The following is a 22,463-nucleotide window of genomic DNA, read 5'->3' as shown; positions in this document are numbered from 1 at the left end:
AAGTGTGCAGTATATTATTATTGGCTATAGGTACAATGTTACACAGCAGACCTCTAGAGCTTATTCATCTTGCTTAACTGAAACTTTATGCCTGTTGATGAGAAACTCCCCGTTTCCCTTTTTCCAGCCCCTGGCAACTAATATTCCATTCTTTGATTTAATGAATTTGACTAATTTAGATGTCTCATGTAAGTGGAATTATGCAGTATTTGTCTTTCTGTGACTGGCTTATTGGTTTATTTAACTTGGCATAATGTCCTCAAGGTTCATCTGTGTTGTCATATACTGCAGAATTTTCTTATTTTGTAAGGGTAAATAGAATTTATTTCATTGTATGTGTATACCACATTATCTTTATCCATTCATCTGTCAACAGACATTTAAGATGTTCCATCTTGACGATTGTGAATAGTGCTACCAATGAACATAGGACTACTAACATCTCTTTGAGATCCTGATTCAATTCTTTTGGGTAGATTCCCAGAAATGGGATTGCCAGATCAGATGGTAAATCTGTTTTTAATTTTTTGAGGAACCTCCATACTGTTTTCCATAGCAGCTGCACTATTTTGCATTCCTGCCAACAGTGTACAAGGATTCCAGTTTTCCACACCTTTACTAACACTTTTCATCTTTTGTTTTTTTGGTAATAGTCATTCTGACAGGTGTGAGGTGGTACCTCACCGTTGTTTTGATTTGCCTTTCCCTGATAATTAGTGAGCATTTTTTATTAGTTAGCAATTATTGAGCATTTTTTTTTTTTGTTAAAGATTTTATTTATTTATTTGACAGAGAGAGACAACACAAGCAAGGAGAGTGGGAGAGGGAGAAGCAGGCTCCCCGCAGAGCAGGGAGCCCGATGTGGGACTCGATCCCAGGACCCTGGGATCATGACCTGAGCCGAAAGCAGTCGCTTAACCGACTGAGCCACCCAGGCGCCCGCAATTATTGAGCATTTTTAAAAAAGATTTTATTAAGTAATCTCTGCACTCAACGTGGAGCTCAAACTTACAACCCCGAGATCAAGAGTCACGTGCTCTACTGAATGAGCCAGCCAGGGGCCTAGAACATTTTTTCAAATACATGTCAGTCATTGTAGATCTTCTTTGGAAAATGTCTATTCAAGTTTCAGCATATTTTAAAAATTGGTTTGTTAACTTTTTTACTATTGAATGTTGTATGAGTTCCTCGTATATTTTGGAGATTAGCCCTTTATAATATATATGGTTTGCAAAAATTTGCTCTCATTCCATAGGCTTCCCTTTCACTCTGTTGATTGTTTGCTGTGCAGAAGATTTAGAGTTTGATATAGTTCTACTTGTTATTTTTGCTTTTGTTGCCCATGCTTTGGTGTCATATCTGTGAAATGAAATCATTGCCACAACCTATCCCGTGAAGCTTTTCCCTTGTGTTTTCTTCTAGGAGCTATATAGTTTCGGGTCTTACTTACATTTTAAGTCTTTAGTCCATTTTGAATTGATTTTTGTGTATGGTGTAAAATGAGGGCCGATTTGAATATTTTTGCATGTTGATAGTTTTACCGACACCATTTGTTGAAGAGACTATTCCTTCCACGTTGTATATGCTTGACATCCTTGTCAAAGACCAGTTGTCCTGATGTAGATGCAGGGATTTATCTGGGCTCTCTATTCTATACCATTGGTCTACATGTCTATCTTTATCCCAGTACCATCCTATTTTGATTACTGTAGCTTTGTAATATATTTTGAAATCAGGAAATTGGATGCCTCCAGCTTTGTTCTTCTTTCTCAAGATTTATATTTGATACTATAGCTGTATAAATAGGTTTTTGTTATTGGAAATAAAGTACATTGATCAAGACAAATTTGAAACCTAGAACTTAAAATTGTTCTCTAAACTCAATTAGCCATTTCCAGTTATCACTTCCTAAATATCTTTAGCTCTCACTGGTGTGAAAGAATATAAAGAACTGTCAACCACATCCATTATCAAAGTCCTTTCTCTTGTCCTGGTGTCCTTTCCCCCTTCTCCTGCCAATCTTGTTCAGCTCCCTCAAGTTCTGCAGATCATGTGGTTCCTATTTGCATTATTCTTTGATGGTGTCTCTGTATTAAATAAATGGATTTAGGAGAACACAAAATAGTTGATAAGATAAATAAACTTATAAGTGAACTAAAGAGAAGGAGGCTGTAGAGTATTTGCATTCTCGCAGTTATAGCAGCAAGATACGCCAAGAACACATTTAGAGTACAACCAAGAAGATCAGAGGGTTCAGCTAAGGCACACCATTCAGTACCACTTTTGGTTCCCTGAGATTCAAGAGCTCTATTCCCTTCTCCACATGACATTTTAATGAATGAAAACCACATGCAAATGGGATAGAGAGTAATAATAAATAAATAGTGTATAGTAATTAGCCTCATGAGCTCTACTTTGGAGGAGAAATTGTGGTGAAATTTGAATAAGGTTTTAGTAGAATACAAAATGCAAGATGATGCAGGACTTGAGAGATTTAAGAGACATTCTAAGTTGATACACTCAAAAATGTCTGGAGGATGACAGTTATCATTTCTCCTGCCAGCATAGTGTTGTAAGTATTCATTGCCTCCTCTGTCTTGTCTTAAGCCTTTGCAACACAAAGGGGAACTCTTGAAGAACAGGGTAGGGAGCTTAGCTTATGACTTAAAAATATAAGGAAACTTCAACTTAAAATTGTTCTGTAATCTCAGCTAACATTTTTCAGTTGCCACTGACTGTAGGTCTCAAAAGTTATACAAACTTTTGGAGATCCTTTGAAATAGTAGTTGCTTCCTTAGCAACAAGCTTTAATAAGTAATATCAGTGGCAGTTGGTATAGTGAAAAGTGCCTGGCCTTTTGAGTCAGCCAGAATTGAGTTCACATACAGCTCTGTTATTTGCTGGTGGCATTACCTTAAGCAAGTTATTTAACTTCTCTGAGCTGTTAGAAGTTTGATCAAGGTTCAAGGTTCCATGTACAAGCTGGAGCTAAGAGTGAAGCAAGTAATAGGCTTGTGGTATACTACACTATCCTTTCAGCTACCTCCAAAAACGTATCCAATCAAGTAAGCCATCAACAGACAGCTTGCAAAATGCATTCCACTATCCCAATTTCTAGTTGGAGAAAATAAATGTGGGAAAAAGAATAAGTTCTGTGGTTAAACAGTCATCTCTTAGCTGAGAGCAAAAGAGCAGTTTAACTACATATGGGAACTAGCAGAAAGTAGCAGAGTTTAAGGTATTTGGAAAATCTTAATACGCCATACTTTGGATAATTTGTTTGCAATGGATGGCTGTAGTGAAAGTCTTTCTGCTTGAAATTTAAACATTCTTATTTTTCATGCAAATTACTTTAAGAGAGATATAAGGTAATTTACAAAGCACATACTGGCTTTAGTGAAAGATAACACTCATCTGCAAAACACGTAGCTTTTTCTTAGCTTATACTTTATAAAAGAAAAGAACAGGTAATTTTATGGTTCTTTATGTACAATACTCTTATAAAATAAGTTAAGCATTTACATGTTTTTCTTATTTACAGCTCACCAGGACATGACTATAGCTTCTCAAGCTTATCTAAAATGAAAGATAATATATATATCAACATTTTTGATGAAATGATTATTGAAAAACATGAGGTAAATTAGAATAATTATAATAATGGTGAACTGATTCTAAAGTCAAACTGAATGAAATCTAGTAACATATTTGTAAATTTGCTTTTATTTTTTTATTCGTTTTTTTTATTATGTTATGTTAATCACCATACATTGCATCATTAGTTTTTGGTGTAGTGTTCCATGATTCATTGTTTGCATATAACACCCAGTGCTCCATTCAATATGTGCCCTCTTTAATACCCATCACCAGGCTAACCCATCCCCCCATCCCCCTCTGCTCTAGAACCCTCAGTTTGTTTCTCAGAGTCCATAGTCTCTCATGGTTCGTCTCCCCCTCCGATTTCCCCCCCTTCATTTTCCCCTTCCTACTATCTTCTTTTTTTTAACATATAATGTATTATTTGTTTCAGAGGTTCAGGTCTGTGATTCAACAGTCTTACACAATTCACAGGGCTCACCATAATGAGGAATTCTTAATCTCAGGAAACAAACTGAGGGTTGCTAGAGTGATGGGGGGTGGGAGGGAAGGGGTGGCTGGATGATAGACATTGGGGAGGGTATGTGCTAGGGTAAATTTGCTTTTAGATGCAATGTCTACTTCCAGCATTTTCTAAAAAGGATTTGGGGTAACTTGAAATAAAATCAGACATGTGACAAGTCAGTTAAAAAATAAGAGATCATAAACCACATATAGGAGGAGGAGGGGTAAATATACCAAGAATTTGGGACAAGTAGGTTTCTACAATTAAACATAACATTTAAATGTGAGCTCCCTGGTAGCCAAGATAAATGAAACAAAATGAAAATGGGTTATATATTTCTCACTGTCTGATCCTAGAAGATACACCACTTCTGCAGAAGACACCAAATTATTCGTAGGATTAAAACCCAGTTCTATTCAATCAGATTTTATTTATTTATTTATTTATTTATTTATTTATTTATTTATTTGAGAGAGAGAGCACACACATGTACATGTGCATGAGCAGGGGGAGGTAGAGAGAGGGGGGGATCCCAGACACACATTCTTATTAAAACGTTTTCTATCAATTCTTCATAAAGGCTGAAGGTAAAAATATTGAAGAGTAATTTGGTGATGGTTCTTTTTTTTTAAGATTTTATTTATTTATTTGACAGAGAGCGAGAGCGCACAAGAGGAGAGAGCAGCAGAGGGAAGAGGGAGAAGCAGAGGGAGAGGGAAAAGCAGGCTCTCCACTGAGCAGGGATCATGACCTGAGCCGAAGGCAGGTGCTTAACGGACTGAGCCACCCAGGCGCCCCAGTGATGGCTATTCTCCAAGGAGTTAAACTGAGTAGTTTCTGAATATCTAAACTAATAATGGGTAGAACTTGGGAAACCCAAAAGAATGCCTAACCGACTTTCTCTCTCAGAAGTGAATTATCTCAATGATCAGTTTGACCAGAATTGAATAGTAATTGATTAATAGTTCAATTCTTTTAAGTGCTTATGTTGTTAGTGAATGGAATCCACATGCTTCAGGTATCAAACATCTGTGACAACATTGGCATGCTCTTTAGCAAAGGAAAGGGCCTGGCCTATATTCTTGCCTTCATCTCATGCACTGGGTTACAAGGTAACTATAGGCCCAAACATTCCATTTTTTCATAAAAGACCAGACCTAGGATGAGCCCCAAGTTGACCACCCAGTTGAAAGAAGGTTTTAGTTTATCATCGATCACTATTCTTTAGAAAAGTTTCTTTCCATGCCTCGATTTTCCTCTTTTCCCTGTGTATTTTTTCTTCCTGCTATCAACTGTTCTTACTTCCTGTGGGTCTCCCCTTCGTTAGCAGGAAGCTGAGGACTCGAAGTCTCACAGACGTGGTGTGGCCTATTTTTAGCACTGGGGGTGAAAGAGCTGGGCTGAGATGAATTTGGAATCAATCTCTCTCTCATAGTAGTGGTAATATTTTGAGACCATGAATTTATCTCTAAAATATCTTAGACTAGATCTTTTATATTAGATTATTTTTATTTTGTGTTATTTTCTATGTATTTTTATTACATTTATCTTTCTTGACCTACAAGGTATTTAATATTATGTTTTTATATTTTCAAATGTTTGAGTGACTCTAGTGTAAAGTTTTGATTTTAAATTCTAGTTTTAGGGGCCCTGGGTGGGTTAAGTGTCTACCTTCAGCTCAGGTTATGATCCTGGGGTCCTGGAATTGAACCCTGGGTTGGGGGCTCCCTGCTCAGCGGGGAGTCTGCTTCTCCCTCTCCCTCTGCTACTCTGCCTGCTTGTGCCCTCACTCTTTCTCTCAAATAAATAAATAAAATCTTAAAAAAATAAATTCTAGTTTTATTGCATTTGTAGCCAAAGTGCTTTGTGAATTTTTAATAATTGGTACTATGATTTTTGAAAAACATAACTCTTTAAAACATTTTATTTTTGAAGATTAATTTTAATTATATGCTTTTTCTAGAGTTTACAGACCACTTCAGATAAGTTTAGATTATTCAGATGCAAGAGACTCAACTCCAGGTTTCTTAATTAAATTTGTATTGACAAACTTATTCTGGCAAACATTTTGCTTTCTATCCAAGGGAAAATAAATAGTAGAGACAAAAGGCTAAAAAGGAAAAAATGTCATTGCTTCAGAACATGAAACCAAATATTGCTAGTATCACCCTAGAAACATCTTTTGTGCTCTCTCCAAGTTACTTCCTCCCCATGAGTAACTATCCTAGCTTCTTTTTTAAAAATTTAAATTCAATTAATTAACATATGATGTATTATTTGTTTCGGGGTACAGGTCTGTGATTCATCAGTCTTATATAATACCCAGTGCTCATTACAACACATACCTTCCCCAATGTCCATCACGCAGTTACCCCATCCCCCACCCCCATCCCCTCCAGCAACCCTCAGTTTGTTTCCTAAGATTAAGAGTCTCTTATGGTTTGTCTCCCTCTCTGGTTTCGTCTTGTTTCATTTTTTTCTCTCTTCCCCTATGATCCTATGCCTTGTTTCTTAAATTCCACATCAGTGAGATCATATGATAATTGTCTTTCTCTGATTGACTTATTTCACTTAACATAATACCCTCTAGTTCCATCCATGTTGTTGCAAATGGCAAGATTTTATTTTTTGATGGCTGATTAATATTCCATTGTATATATATACCACATCTTCTTTATCCATTCATCTGTCGATGGACACTATCCTAGCTTCTAACATGTATTAGGTATTACTTATTTTTGAACTTTGTATGGTTGAAATCTCATACAGTATGCATCCATCTGTGAGTGGCTTATTTCTACTCTACTTTGTGGGAGTCATCTGTAATGTTACTCATTGATTCTCATAGCTGTATGGTATATTATTATAGGAATATACAACTTTTTTATTCATTCTATGACTGATGGATCATTTGCTTCTTTCTAGTTGTCAGCTCTTACATTTAAAACTGATATAAATGTAATTGGACATGTCTTAGGGAAATTAATGCATTTCTGTTGGGAATGTACTTAAGAGTAAAATTGCTAGCTCTTGGACTGTGCATATGCTCAGCTTTAGTAGTTTAATGCCAGGCAGTTTCCAAAATGGTTATGTCGATTCATATTTCCACCACCAGTTTATGAGATTGATCCACATCCTTGTTGTTACCTAGCATTGTCTGATTTTTTCATTTCAAACGTACTAATGAAAGTAATCATATCACCTTATGGTTTTAAGTTGCATTTTAATGATAATTCATGAAATTGAGCACCATTTTCTATGTTTATTGGCCATTTTGATATCCTCTTTTGTGAAAGATGTGTTCAGGTATTTTGCCCATTTTTTCCCATTGATTTTTAACAGCTCTGTGTATACTCTGGATATGAGTACTTTGTCAGATATACATTTTATAAGTATTTTTCCCACACTGGCTTGTCTTTTTCACTTTTTAATGTGTCTTTCAATGAACAGAAAATGATTTAATATAGTGCAATGCAGTGGTGGTGCTTTTTTGGGTCCTATTTAAGAAATATTGCCCACTTAAGTTCATGAAGATATTATCCTGTGGATGCTTCTAAAAGTTGAATCATTTTATCTTTCACATTTAGATCTAAAATCCAACCAGAATTGATTTTTATGTGTCTGTGAGCTAGAGGTTCAAGATTACTTTTTTTGCCATAAGGCTATTCAGTTGACCCAGCACCACTTATGGAAAGGATCATCCCCTCCCCCACTGCACTACAGAATCACTTTGTAAATCTGCTGACTGTATAAATGTGGGTTTATTTCTGGACTCTATTATGATCTATTGGTCTGTTATCTCTATTATGTTCTATTGGTCTATTATCTATCCTTACATGGATACCACACTGTCTTAATTACTAAACCTTTGTTATAAATCTCAATATCTAGAAACCTAAGTTTTTCAGCTTTGTTTTTCTTCCTCAAGATTGCTTTGCCTATTCTTAGCTCTTTGTATTTCCATATAAATATTAGAATCAGCTTGTTGATTTCCAAAAACAAGACAAAACCTGCTAGGACTTTTATTAGGATGGATTGAATACATAGATCAATTCGATTAGAATTGACATCTTTATAATATTGATCTTTCCAATCCCACATACATGGTATATATCCCTTCTTCCCCTTTAATTATCTTTGTAGTAGTATTCAGAGAAACAGAATCAATTATATATATGATATATATATGAGGAGATTTATTGTGGGAATTGGCTCACGGGATTATAGAAGCTGAGATATGCCACAATATGCCATTTGCAAGCTGGAGAACCAGAAAAGCAAGCACTATAATTCAGTTTGAGTACAAAGGCCTGAGGACACGGAAACTGCTGGTGTAAGTCCAAGAGCCCTTGAGAACCAGGAGCTCCGAAGTCCGAGAGCAGGAGAAGTTGGATGTCCCAACTCAAGAAGAAATAATTTGCCTTTCCTCCACCTTTTTGTTCTATTCAGGCCCTCCGAAGGATTGGATGATTTCTGCCACATTGGTGAGGGCTGATTTTTTACTTAGTCTACTGATTCAAGTGCTGATCTCTTCAGTAACACCCTCACAGACATACCCAGAGAAAGTGTTTTACTGTATCTGGGCATCCCTTAGCTCAGTCAAGTTGACATGACTATCACAATTTCCTTTTCCCAGTTTGCAACCTTATGGGGCTTAAGCATGCCTAGAATCAATCCTAATATTCTAAACAGGCCAAAATGATTAATTTCTCTTTGTACACAGATGGATGGTTTACTTTAACAGGATGGCCTGTTGTTTACTTCTTTAATGACAAGGTCTTGGAAGTGTAAGGCCAGCTCTATCCAAGGCTAAATTGAGGATAGGAAAGAAAGGAAATCAAACCAATCTTGCAAATCTGAAATTCCCATGATACAGGTGATCAGGACCTTAGGGAAAATAAACAATCTGTCAGCTAGCATAAGAAACATAACATACCAAGCAGTCAGAATTGGTCTATCAGTGCAATCACTTCTCCACAGAGAAACCTTTCTTAGAAACTGAACTGGGCTCAGAAGACTGCTTGGTAAATCAGAGAAAACTGAATCACATGGTTTTAAGGGCTTAATGAGGTAGCCTTGGGGGTCACCTGTTTCCAATAGACATGTCATGCACTTAAATTACTTAGCCATGTCAACAAACCTGCTTCTTTTTGACCATGTTATATCAACCATCAAACTTCTATTCTAAGTCTACTTTTCTCACTGACCCAGCATCCATGATGCTACTCTTCTCTTTGAGGGTGTCCTCATCATTTCGACATATTTTCACTACCATTTAATATCTTAAAATGTTGTTAATGGTGGTGATGTCTTCAGGGTTGAGTTAAGGTAAGTTTTATTCTTTGTATTCTTTATTTTTTTTAAAAGGTTTTATTTATTTATTTGACAGAGAGACAGCGAGAGAGGGAACACAAGCAGGGGAAGTGGGAGAGGGAGAAGCAGGCTTCCCGCTGAGTGGAGAGCCCAATGTGAGGCTCGATCCCAGGACCCTGGGATCATGACCTGAGCTGAAGGCAGATGTTTAACCACTGAGCCACCCAGGTGCCCCAATTCTTTTTATTCTTTAGTGTATTTTCAAAGTTTGCTGCACAGAGCATATCTACTACAATAATGTAAATAGCCATACATAGGCCATAAACTCCACAATAGGTCATTATTTTGCTTTAAATAATCAATTATCTTGGGATGCCTGGGTGGCTCGGTCGGTTAAGTGTCTGCCTTTGGCTCAGGTCATGATCCCAGGGTCCTGGGATCGAGTCTCGCATCTGGCTCCTTGTTTGGCGGGGAGCCTGCTTCTCCCTCTGCCTGATGCTCTGCCTGCTTGTGCACACGCTCTCTCTCTCTCTCTATTGGACAAATAAATAAATAAAATCTTTTAAAAAAATAGTCAATTATCTTTTAAAGAGAGAAAAATATTCTTTCTGCTTACTCTGGTTTCTTTTTAAAAAGAAAAAATGATTTTTTATAATTATTTGCAAGTTTGTGAAATTACTCATCACATGGTATACAGTAAGTAATAGAAAAATTATTCATATTAATAGGATCCCTATTTCAAGAGCTGCAGTAGTCATTCACATATAAGAAAGAATTGGCTTGGATCCATTGTCTTCCCTTTCTCTGCTCTTCTGCAACAATCTGAGGTAATAGAAAGTGATTATTTGCTAATTATTCTGAGTTTTTACCTCTGGTTAATAGAAATGTACTGTTTGTTGTCTTTGAATCAGATTCTGTGATTGACATATTGGTAGGTCAGTTAAAACAATCTTGTATTTGAGTGCCATTAGGATGTTGCAGAATTTAAATGTTTTAGCTGTCTCTAGAACAGGAGACACCCATAAATTTATTTCTTATATCTTTAGCGTGTTCACTGATAAAGAATAGCAAAGCTAGGGGCACCTTGGTGGCTCAGTCGTTAAGCGTCTGCCTTTGGCTCAGGTCATGATCCCAGCGTCCTGGGATAGAGCCCGCATCCAGCTCTCTGCTCCTCAGGAAGCCTGCTTCTCCCTCTCCCTCCCCCTGCTTGTGTTCCTGCTCTCTCTCTCTCTCTCTGTGTCAAATAAATAAGTAAAATCTTAAAAAAAAAAAAAAAAAAAAAAAGAATAGGAAAGCTACCCTTAGGTCTTAAAGCAACACTTACATTTGCATATAATAGTTTTTTAGGACCAGATTCACGAATGTTCTTTGATTAATGATAAATGATGTTGCTTTGTGACCATGGGTTCCAGGAGTTTCAGCTCCTCGGGATTGTTTGTTGATAATGGTGAGACTGATGATTAGCACCTGTCTCTGTGATATCCCCACAGGGCTCTCCTGTTGAGTTATGTAGCACAAATATGCCTTCGTGGCCAGCAAAATATAAAAACCTCAGCCTAGACTCCATTTTAGGCTTTGTTTCTTTCTTACAGAGCTATGCCAGACACAGAAGTTTCAGAAATGAATTTTCTACCTCAAGGAGCTCACTGTCTATAGAAGAAAACTAACACTTTAGTACAACCTAATAATGCTGTAGTGCTTTGATAGGTGCACGAGATAGTACTATGAGAACATACAGTAGGGAGTACCTTACTCTTCCTGGCTTGGAGGAGGAGTGTGGGGTATTCAGAGGAGTCAGGGCTGAGTCGGAGGGGTATGAGGAGGAGAATGAAAGGTCAGGAAAGTATTTACAGAAGAGATAACTTTTGAATCAAGTCCTTAAAGATGGTTTGTCAAACAAAAGAGGGTATTTGACCCAGAAGGAATTATGTGTGTATCAGTATTGCATTCAGCCATTTGCCACAGAAAATCTAACAGTGATGCAAGGGGTCTATTTATCTCACCTAAAAAGGAGTCTAGATGACAGGCAGCAGCTCGAGAATATCATCACATCACATAAATATCATGTACCTTTCATCCTCATAATTGCAAATTGGTCAATGCAGCTCCAGCCTCATATCCATGTTGTAGAAAAGAGCAGGGTGAAGCAGAAGGGGCCGGACCTGTATCAGGAGGACAGACACTTTTCAGAAAACCCTGGCAGACTTCTCACACTTATGTGAGTTGGCCACTGCGTGGCTGTCGTGTTGCTGCTAAAACCACTGGTGAGAAAGGAGGACAGAATGGATCTTAGGGAGGAGAGGAGAAATGTCTGCATAATGTGTCATCAAGAGGGATGTCACACGGGAGCATGTTGCAAGTACGAGGGCTGCAAATAAAGAGCAATAGAGATTTATTATTTTTTTAAAGATTATATTTATTTATTTGAGTGACCAAGAGCCAGAGAGCACGAGCAGAGGGCGGGGAGTGAGAGAGCATGAGTGGGGTGAAGGGCAGAGGGAGAAGCAGACTCCCCTCTGAGCAGGGAGCCCAGTGTTGATGCTGGGCTTGATTCCAGGACTCCGGGGACTCCAGGGACTCTGGGATCATGACCTGAGCCAAAGGCAGACACTTAACCGACTGAGCCACCCAGGCACCCCAGCAATAGAGATTTAAGTTGTTAGAGGTACAGGGATTCCTATATCTGTAAATCTCTCGATATCTCTCGGTCTCAGGCCAGACTCTAGGGTAGAAAGGTAGTTGACAATGTGAACTTCAAAAGTGGACAGACCTCATTAGCTGTCTGAGTTTGCACAAATTACTTAAATTTTGTGAGCCTCAGTTTCCTTATCTGTAAGATGGAGATAAGAGCCATATCTACTTCATTGAATGATATGATCTATATCAAGTATTTGGCACAGTGCCTTGTACATAGTAAGTCCTCAATAACTATTAGCTATTATTATTAGTTGTTATTATTGTAAATCAGCTCCTACCTACACACACACACACACACACACACAAGATCCCTCCTCCTGTGGACCTGTGGGTTGTCCTTCCTGCTGTTATATTTTTTCTTCTCTTTCTAGACCGAATATAAAACATAATATGGTCTTTTAGCATCTTCTCTGAGCCTGAATTGGATCTTCTAAGAACTGTCATTCTGTTAGGGTAACCTGCATCCTCGTGTCATCCCTTTCTAACATATGCCCTCTCCACACAGTGCATATTAATGAGGGACCCAGAGTGTCAAGGGTGCCTGTGAATAGACCACCATGGAGAATGTGATCATCCTTGTGCAGATGCATAGAACCAGCACATACGTACCCATGCAAGCCTGTTTCTTCCTCTGGAGAAGACTGAAATGGGCTGTACTGTATTTGCTGATGTGTATTTTCTTCATGTGGAATCTATTATATTGATATATTCTTTCAGATTAGTGGAACATTTCAAGTAAATATTCCACCAGTTTTGCTTGGGTATACTTGGAGTAAGACTTATGTGTCTCCTAAAGAAGATTATAATGGGCAGAATTTAAAAGAACGTACCTTCTTAAATATTTTTGCTACCATCGAACCTCAGATATCACATGTCACCTGTAATCCAGAACTAGACAAGGTAGGTTTTACATTGAATTGTTTTACGTGTACTTCTAAAGAAGTATAAACTCTTTTAAAAACTAGTAATAATAATTTCAAAGCTGGTAAAAATGAACATTGGTTCTTGATATTTTCCTGTGGGAACAACACGGTACCATGTCAAAATATTTTGAACTCTATTCTAGTTTTCAGATCAAACAGATGTTTTGGAGAGAGCACAGATTTTTAATAAAACTTGTAAGGCGATGTTTCCCAACCGAAGAATCACGACGACTGTCTTTAATGGTGAAGGGTTACAGATCTTAGTAACCAGATACATCAAGGCGCTAAATCCACCTCAGCAACTCCTGGATATGTTTCTTCATGATTCTAATGCAACGCTTGTAAGATACGTATTTTAGTAGCTTTACTGATGTATAATTCACATTGCATAGAATTCACCCACCTAAGGTGTAAAATTCAACGGTTTTTAGTATATTCACAGAGTCGTGCAGCCATCACCATAGTAAATTTTAGAATATTTTTGTCAATCTTAATTTACATTTATTTTGTTTACTTTTTTATATTAACTTTGAGCATAACTTTCTTACTAAAAATTGTTTTGCTCTCAAAGACAGCTTCCTGAGAGAGAAACCATCTGTGTTGTAGTAGGTCCTCCCGAGCCCCAGGTGGGGGAGAGTATTTCTTCTAGATTCCTTTCATTTCTGCCCCCTTGGACTAGAGTTACTATGGCTATAGCAGTTCACGTGACCACACTGGCTTTGTAACATTTCTACCAAACTTTGAAAAATTCCTTTGACTTCCAGGCAAAATTAAAAGTTACATTTCTAAAGGGGTTTTGTCCTTCTCAGGATAGCTTTTTGCCGTATGTGGGAATGAAGAAACTGTGTTATATTTTTCTTTGTAAACTGCCAACGTAACACCTCCCACTCATCCCTATGTGACTTTTTCTTTATGCATATCTATTTACCAGCTGACAAGAGAGACATATGTTCAAAATTGAATTTCATATAAAATGAAGATTTATTCACTATGGACTCAAAACCTTCTACTCTGAGAAAGGAAAATATGAAATCAGAAATTTAAGTCTCCTTTTTGAGAAAAAAATTAGCTTTGCTTAAAGGGCATCCGTGAACAATGGTTTATATCTTTTGTTTATTCAGGTTTGATTGAGTCAGTTGGCTTACTTCAGAATATTTATATTATTTGTCCACTATAAAGCTCCCTTAGTTGGACTCTTTAGGATAAAATCAAAAGTCCTAATTTAGGTTGCCTCTGTCTACACTCTACCTTTCCATCACAAGTTTCTTCCCGTCTGTTTCCTATCACCCAAAGTCCAAGGAGTTAATAATGCTCTAGATTTATTTCAAAGACAATCTCTGTCTTTTTAAAAAAATATATAACTCTTAGCAACTTTGCTTATGAAGGACTATGAACCATGTTTAATTAATTGCATGAAGTCAGAAATGTGACCAATGTAGGAGGTCATTAGTGCCTAAGTGATGGCTATTATAAATCAGTGAAAATATCAGTAAACTTTCTGTGTGGACTCATTACTTGTATCCCTTTCTCCTTTCCTACTTTAGTCTGAGCCCTTGTCTCCAGCACCAACATTTTCCAGCTTCAACAGCTTGTAACAAGCTTATATTAATAAGAATAATTCTGATCGATTCGGAAAAAGCAAATCAAACTTTTGCTATTCTTCAGTATCTTTCTAAAAAATTCTTAGCAGTTGTAATTTGAGGTATATATGTAATATATATCATGTTTAACACTTTAATAATTTATTACAGTGAAGTGTTATGGTTAACAGGCATTCTCTGGAGTCAGGCTAACTTGGGCTTATTCCCAGAGACTCCATACATTGTGTTAGCTCTGTGATCCTGGGCAAGTTATCTTAGCACTCTATACTTGTTTCCTCTTATGTAAAACAAAAGTAATAATAGTATGTACTTGATGGGCTTGTGGGATACACTAAATGTGATGATATTGCATGTAAAACACTGTGCTTGGTGATGGGCATGTAGTATGCACTTAATAAATGTTAGTTAATATTATTCTAGGACCTCATTGCTCGCTTTGTATCTTTGATTCCTATTGTGCCTGATATTCTGGATGAAAATGATGGTTTTGACATATGGATGACATCAGAGGTAACGAATTATGTTTTATTTATTTATTTGAGAGAAAGTGTGTGCGTGCATGAGTGGGGGGTGGGCAGAGGGTGAGAATTTCAAGCCGACTCCCCGCTGAGCACAGAGCCCTGCATGGGGCTCGATCGCAACAACCCATGAGATCAAGACCTGAGTGAAAACCAAGAGTCGGACCTTAACCAACTGAGCCACTCAAGTGCCCCCATTATGTTTTATAATTGAAATATATAGTATTTCTTACCTTTCTCCTAAAGAAACATTTATGCACTTATGAAATACTTTGTCTTACGAAATTTGAAAGCATTTGATAATTTAATACATCATTTTTAGCTCTATAACAATCCATAGAAATAATTCTTAAAGAGGAACAATCTTATTCAATATTATAAGTGGTAGCTCATGAATATTTTAATTCGATGGGAATCCCAGGAGTACAATATTATGACATCCTCCAGGGAGAAATATGGCTTGTCACTATGGAGCTGGACAGATGCTGTGTCTAGGACAAATACCACCACTTCTCAGAAGCTTTGCCCAGCCTCCCCACATCTGAATGAAGAGCTTACACAGCAATGCTCTTCCTTAGCACTTGGATTAAAGTTCTCTTTAGATTCGTTGCCAACTAGAATACAAGCCCCATGCAATATCTGAGACATATTTATACTAAACATTTGTTTATGTGAAGTGCAGATTTAGTTAGTCATCTACTTTTTCCCCCAAATCTGGCAACCCTAATTAGAGCAGTTTTTTCATTCCACCCTAAATTATATTTAGTTGCTTATATATTGACCCTACACCCACACTCTGTACATATATATATCCCAAGTTTAACCTCTGAATGAAGAAGTAGACTTGATTATTTATTTTTATATTTTTACGTAAATGTAGCAAGCATTCAATAAGTACTATTAATTGAAAATTACTAGTATGACAGGAGCCTAAGAGAGGGACACTTTCCGTCTGGAACCAATGGTCCTGGCACTTAATCTAGAATGTTTTAGAGGCTAGAGTGGAGCTGAAACGGATTTAGGGGGCACAGGGCTAACTTAATTAGTCAGCTACCCTGTCTTCTTCTGCAAAGGGAGACACAAGCATGTGGTTCTAGTGATTCAGTGATTCAAATCTAGTAGCACTCAAAGAGTTGTCATTAACTTTAGACTCTTCTGAGACTCTTTGACCTAATCAGAATATGTTCATGGGTATTATGATCCTGCAGAACATTGAAAGAGCCTCTAAAATATCTAAAAAATAACCATTCAGGTAAATACTAGTACTCCTGAGTCTCCCCCCACCCCGCTCTTCCAGTTGAAGAAGTTTCAATCATCTTCCTGATGGGGCTTCAACTCCATCCTCTTCCTCTCTTTGAGTTGAGAGCACTATATTGGTATTGGACAGAGTGAAGCTCCATTGACCAAAGGATCCTTTCCTCTAAAAACTCTATGTGACTTCCTATCAGATGAGGTTTCTTAAAACATCAGTCTGTCTGTCCCTGTTTTCCAAGGGCAGTTTAATATTTGTCCTAAACAGAAATATCCTATTTTTGGATGATGAACTATTTGGTCACTTACGCAGTATCCACATTAATTGTCCCATAGTAAGGGTGACCCCTATATTCCAAGTTAGTGTTCTCCCCAGTGTTTTCCCAGACAGAGGTATCAGAGCTTTGAACCTGGAGGGAACAGAGAGGCTCTAAATCTGTTGGCTGCTTATATTATTCATCTTTCTCTTCTGTTTTCTTTTGGCCTTGTTGCTTTTGCTTTGCCTCAGCGCTGCATCAGTTTGGCTATTGGAAATAAGGAAGAGCATGCCATACTACTCTGTAATTTCTTTCTGTATTTTGGAAAGAAAGCTTTGGTCCTCCTGGGGACCTCAATGTTGGAAGTAAGTGCTGGAGTTAATACTTAAATAGTGTAAACAAAACTAATCAGCCTTCAGCTGCAAGTTTAAAAGACACCAAACCCAGTTTTCTGCCTTTTCACAAGCTAATTGGGGAATTTCATGTGCAACCAGTTATTTAGTTAAGAGGATACTCTTGGCTCATCAAAATGACCACCATGTAAAGAAAGGCTTTCCTTCACTTTTCTTTGTAAAGCTGTACTAATAATAGTGCTACTTCATGGGGTTACTAAGATATTAAATTACATAGTGAATATGTGACACTGAGAACGGCACCTTGGTTCATAGCAAATACTCAGTAAATGGTGGTTATGGTGGTGGTGGTTGTGGTGATGTAACAATAGTCATAGCAGTAGTTGTAGGGGTTGTTAACTATCAACCACCATCATCTTTATAACTTTCTAATAATAGATTTAAAGATCCTTAAGAAATACTTCTCCCTATTCTTCCTTCCTCAGTTTTTAGTCATACAAGATGTGGGTCTGAAATTTGTGTTTACCTACCTGAAATTTTTACAACTTAAATATGCTCCTGCATTCATACCTCCAGAAAGCTATTGTCTTTTGGATTGTTTCTATTTCTACCATGAATATCTTGATAAGGGTCAAGATTTCCAGTCCGGTTTTAGGCTTTGTGTTATGATCACTTATTTCTCTATATTTCCTTGGCATGGCTTATTATTTTTGTCACATTCGCAAGCTAAAAGCCGGTGGTTGATCTCCCCCCTTGCCATCCCCCTGTGTAGTTTTAAGTGCCACTAGATGGCAGTAAACAGTCGACAATATTTCAACAAACGTTTGCTTTTGTGCCTGTGAGTCAACATGGTGGGTGGCACCTCAGCTGTGTGGCTGAGGTGAGGCCTCCTCTTTATTGTAAAGAAGATGAGCACAGTGATAAAGAACAAGAGCTTTGGAGAGACCAGGCTGCACGGCCCAGTGTTAAGAATTTGTGTTTGGGAGTCAGTCAAAGAAGGGTTTAAAACCCAGCAATGCCGTTTACTAACTGTGTGATCTTAGCTTGTTTACTTCTCTGAGCTTCAGTTATCCTCTCCCTAAACAGGACTAATGCCATTTACTGTTACGCTAGACAAGCCCCTCAACCTCTGACTCTATCTGGAAGATGGGCATAATGATCACCCCATCTCAAAGAACTTGAAGTGAATGCAAGTGAAAAAATTTCGTGTGAATGTTGAGCACGATACCTGGTGCACGTAAATTCCCAATAAATGTTCAATAGTCTTTATTATTATTACCTGAAATTGTTATTCTTTTCTAAGAAAACTTTGAACTTAAAAAGGTATGTTCAGAACAGAATAATAACATAATGACTACTTTTATTCCTCAGATGGTTTCCTATATACTTTCTCTCTAGCCTCTAACTTCAGATCTTGTTCTCAAAATTAACTTAATGGCCTTTTAACTTCACTTGGCTTTTTCAGAACCTTAGGCAAGTGTCCATTTCCTAACTCTGCGTGGTGTTCCCCTTCAGTCCCCAAGTATATTCCACTCAAAGCAGGGCTAGTCCATATAGTGCCTTTGTGTGAATTAGGCCAAAGTATCCCTACCTCAAAACATTTCAGTGCTAGCTGTTGTCAGAGTATACAGATTTTTCTAGAACAACATGTTTTACTGCTGCAAGGGTACACCCTACAGGGCTGTACATGGCAGCACCAGCTCAAAAGTTCTCTTCTTTGAATCTTCATGCTAGCCTGGGCCTGAGGATTTCTGGAGCTTTGGCTTTTTTGCTTTTCAAAAAGACTTTGAAGACCCTAAAAAAGACTTTTAGAAATCAAAGATATCACATACTTACATTATAATTTCCACATAGAAAAATGAGTTAAGTCAACCACCCACCAAACATGACTGTAGCTCTTTTTCCTCATATAGGGGCAAGTGGCGTATGTATTAACTCAAGAAACTGATGAATATTTGCTTTGGAATCCATTAACTGGGCAATGTCATAAGCAGTTTGACCCATTTTGTCCCTTACAAAGTGTAGACTGTTTGTTTGATGATCGAAATGTAAGTATATGGCGGGGGTGGGGGGCGCGGAATCTTATTTTGAGTTATCGCCTGAGAGTCAAACAGTGGACCTCTACCCTGGCTCTACATTAGAATTGTGTGGAAAACTCTGAGGAAACTACAGATGTTCAGTTAGAATCCCTGGGATATGGAGCCAGGGAAAACTTTTATCCATAAAGTTCCTCAGGTGATTCTGTAGTGCCTCCAAGATTGAGCACCAGTAATCAGTCTAATGTTCACATACCCCTAGAATTGCTTTACTTCCGACCTCAGAACCTCCTTTGGCTTCTACCACTTCATTTGGTAGTAGGACTGTAAAATTTTGCTCCATCCTAACCAGGTAGAGCCTTTGTGCTCCCATGTGCCTATACTGATTTTATGTTTATGTTTTAATAGGTCTGGTTTAATATTCAACAAAATAATACACCGATGGCTGTACATTTTGACTATTCAAAGGAAAGTTTCTGGAAACAGTTGCTTCCAAAAAATTTCCAAGGGACAAAAGCACATACCATACAGGTAAATTATATTTTTCCAGGTGTGTCTGTATGAAAGTTACCATTTGTTCTAATCTTTGCCAGTCATACCAGCTCTTGTTATGTTTATATAGCTGGTTGCATGTTGATTTACCTGGCAATATTAATAAAATCTAGTTTTCTTCGCCATCCAGCCTGAGTTTGGGCTAGTCTAACCATACTCCTCTGCTTGCAGAAAAGAAGAGTTGAGAAGAAGCTATCATCTTAAATGTGAATTTAGATTTTAAAGTAAAAATGTTTAAATATTTATTCTAAAACTGAAAATACAATGTTAAGATGGTGCAGTAAGTTTACTTTGACCTAGTCCTTCTGTTCCACATCCGTGGCAATGGTAAAATATAAAAATTGAAAAATAGAAGGCTTATCTGGGCTCCAAACCATGACGATTGTCTCATGGAATAGAAACAGGACAGAAATACTAGCAGTGAGTAGGGCCAAACAGGCGACAGCAGCAAGGTCTGAAAATGGTTCATGAAATCCAGGGAATCAGAGCTAGTCCCACTTTTTGGAGTCAGGGGTTGTGATGGGGCTTCCTACTTCACTACTCTTGAAAGAAGATGGGGAAGGAACGCTGCAGACTCACTGCCTGGGGCATAAGAGGCAGGAGGAGGAAGCACCTCACACCTGAGGTCAAGAACATCCTAATGACCAGAGATGGCTCAGCCAGTGGATCTGCGATGGACTCAGTGTCACTTTGTGAGGGCACCCCAAATTTCACTTTGGTGGCTGTTTCTGGATTGAGGGCCAGGGCACGGCAGGGTGCAAGCAACGGCAAAATCCATAAACTAAGAGCTACGAGCCCAGAGAAAGTGAGAGGGGAAAAAAAAGTAGAAAAATAGGCAGAAAACCGTTCATAGAAGCAGAAACTTGAATGCTCAATCTCACTCACAATCAGAGAAATACAATTTAAAACAATAAAACACTACTTCACATGTATAAGATTGACAAAAGAAATTTTAAGTGTGATCATACCAAGTGTTGGCAAAGAAGCAGAGAAATGGTGGGAAGGTAAATTGCTATAAATACTTTGGAAAGCATTATGATGATATCTGATAAAATTGAAGATGCTCCATCTTTGATCCCCCAATTCAACTTCTAAGTATGTACCATAAAGGAGCAAGCACAGGGAGACAAGTACAATAATGTTCATTATAGAATTGCTTGAAATAGCAAAAAAAGATTAAAAAAAAAAGAAAGAGGGGCACCTGGGTGGCTCAGTCATTAATCGTCTGCCTTTGGCTCAGGTCATGGTCCCAGGGTCCTGGGATCGAGCCCCACATCGGGTTCCCTGCTCTGCGGGAAGCCTGCTTCTCCCTCTCCCACTCCCCCTGCTTGTGTTCCCTCTCTCGCTGTGTCTCTCTCTCTGTCAAATAAATCAATAAAATATTAAAAAAAAAAAGAAAGAAACAATTCATCCACCAGAAAAAGAATACATGAGTTATGAAGTACTCATACTATGAAATCTTCTATATAGTAGTAAAAAAAATAATAAAACAATTTACACTAGTTCTCAACTTGGACTGTGTATCAATTACATCAGAATCTCTGAGGGTGGAACTCGCACACCTGTATTATTATTTAAAGCTCCCCAGGTGATTCCAATGTGCCGCCGAGGTTGAGAACGACTGGTCTAGAGCCATGCACATCAACATGAATGAATATTAAAAAAGTAATGTTAAGCAAAACAAAGAATATGTGAAATGACACATAGAGTACAAAATCACTTATATAATAAAAGTTTGAAAACTATGTGTTGTTTATGTATATATAGACACATAGTGATAATGTAAAAGCATTCATAGGAATGATAAATACCAAATTTAGGTGAAAGGCTACCTTTGGAGACAAAAAACAGAATGAGATCTTGGAGCAACATACAAAGTACTTCAAGTCTATCTGTAATGTTTTACTTCTTTTTAAAAAATCTAAAACAAATATAGAAGAATGCAAATATTAGATATAGCTAAGTGGAAGGTATGTTGAGTGGATGTTCATTACGTTATTCTCAATGCTTGTCTGTGTATTTGAGGCATTTGACAATACCAAAAAGAATGCATGGAGGTTGCAGGGAAGGGATCAAGCAGTACTAAACTGTATAAAGAATGTCCCCCCCCTTCAGCATTTTTCCTCACTAAGAAATAACCACTCTTAGTAGTAACTTGTGCGTCCTTCTAAACGTTCTCCACATGTTGCAAGCATATATATATTTTTTATATTTCCTGTTTGTAAAGTCATTTTAAAGCAGGGGAAATGCGCTTATCTCTCTTGAGCAAGCACTTTCAGCATCCATAGGCCATGCCTTACTCTTGCCCTCCCAAAGTTGTGACTGATGCCTTGCTGCCCCCTAGGGAGGAGAACGGTACATTTAGAGATGAGGTTTTATGCGTTCTATTAATCAGTCTATTAGGCGTTTAGTGAGCGTGTCTCGCATGCCTGCTGAGCCAGGGCTGTGTCAGGCATGGGTTCCACAAGGAAAAGACATGTCTCAGTAGTCTGGGGGTTTGTGTTCTCAAGGAGCAAAGAGAAGGAAGCAAGCCCTTGCAGGACAGAGTGGTAAATGTGATTACAGAAGAAATGAGTGTGCTTTGGGAGCACGCAGCAGGAGGACCTGAGGGGAAGGACAGTTGCTGGGCTTCCTGGGAAAAAGGGATGAGGGGCAAAGGGAGGAAGGTGAGCAGGAGCCGGCCGAGGGGAAACTCAGGGTGGACAACCACGCAGCAGAGCGAGGGTACAGCAAGCACGAAGATGTGCGGGGCATGGAGGGATCTGGGGAGCAGCTGAAAGGCAGCTTGGCCGTTGCCAGGGAGCGAGCAAGACAAGCTCAGGGTTGAGCAGAGTCCTGCTAAGGATGTGGCCCTGTGTCT

The 22,463-nt window shown here is 38.1% G+C and overlaps 1 protein-coding gene across 1 annotated transcript in view; it reads left to right on the top strand.

The window, feature by feature from the left end:
• CC2D2B (coiled-coil and C2 domain containing 2B) overlaps positions 1-22,463 on the top strand; it is a 92,874-nt gene that overhangs the window by 64,103 nt on the left and 6,308 nt on the right. The window contains exons 25-32 of the mRNA XM_036111641.2: positions 3,542-3,638; positions 10,144-10,242; positions 12,830-13,012; positions 13,179-13,376; positions 15,057-15,146; positions 16,914-17,027; positions 18,929-19,063; positions 19,460-19,582. Of these exons, the coding sequence (XP_035967534.2) occupies positions 3,542-3,638; positions 10,144-10,242; positions 12,830-13,012; positions 13,179-13,376; positions 15,057-15,146; positions 16,914-17,027; positions 18,929-19,063; positions 19,460-19,582 (1,039 nt within the window). The remainder of the gene's footprint in view (positions 1-3,541; positions 3,639-10,143; positions 10,243-12,829; positions 13,013-13,178; positions 13,377-15,056; positions 15,147-16,913; positions 17,028-18,928; positions 19,064-19,459; positions 19,583-22,463) is intronic.

Source organism: Halichoerus grypus, chromosome 7, assembly GCF_964656455.1.
Source record: "Halichoerus grypus chromosome 7, mHalGry1.hap1.1, whole genome shotgun sequence".
Lineage (NCBI taxonomy): Eukaryota > Metazoa > Chordata > Mammalia > Carnivora > Phocidae > Halichoerus > Halichoerus grypus.
The sequence above is the reverse complement of the archived record's forward strand: the minus strand, read 5'-3'. Positions and strand labels throughout refer to the sequence as shown.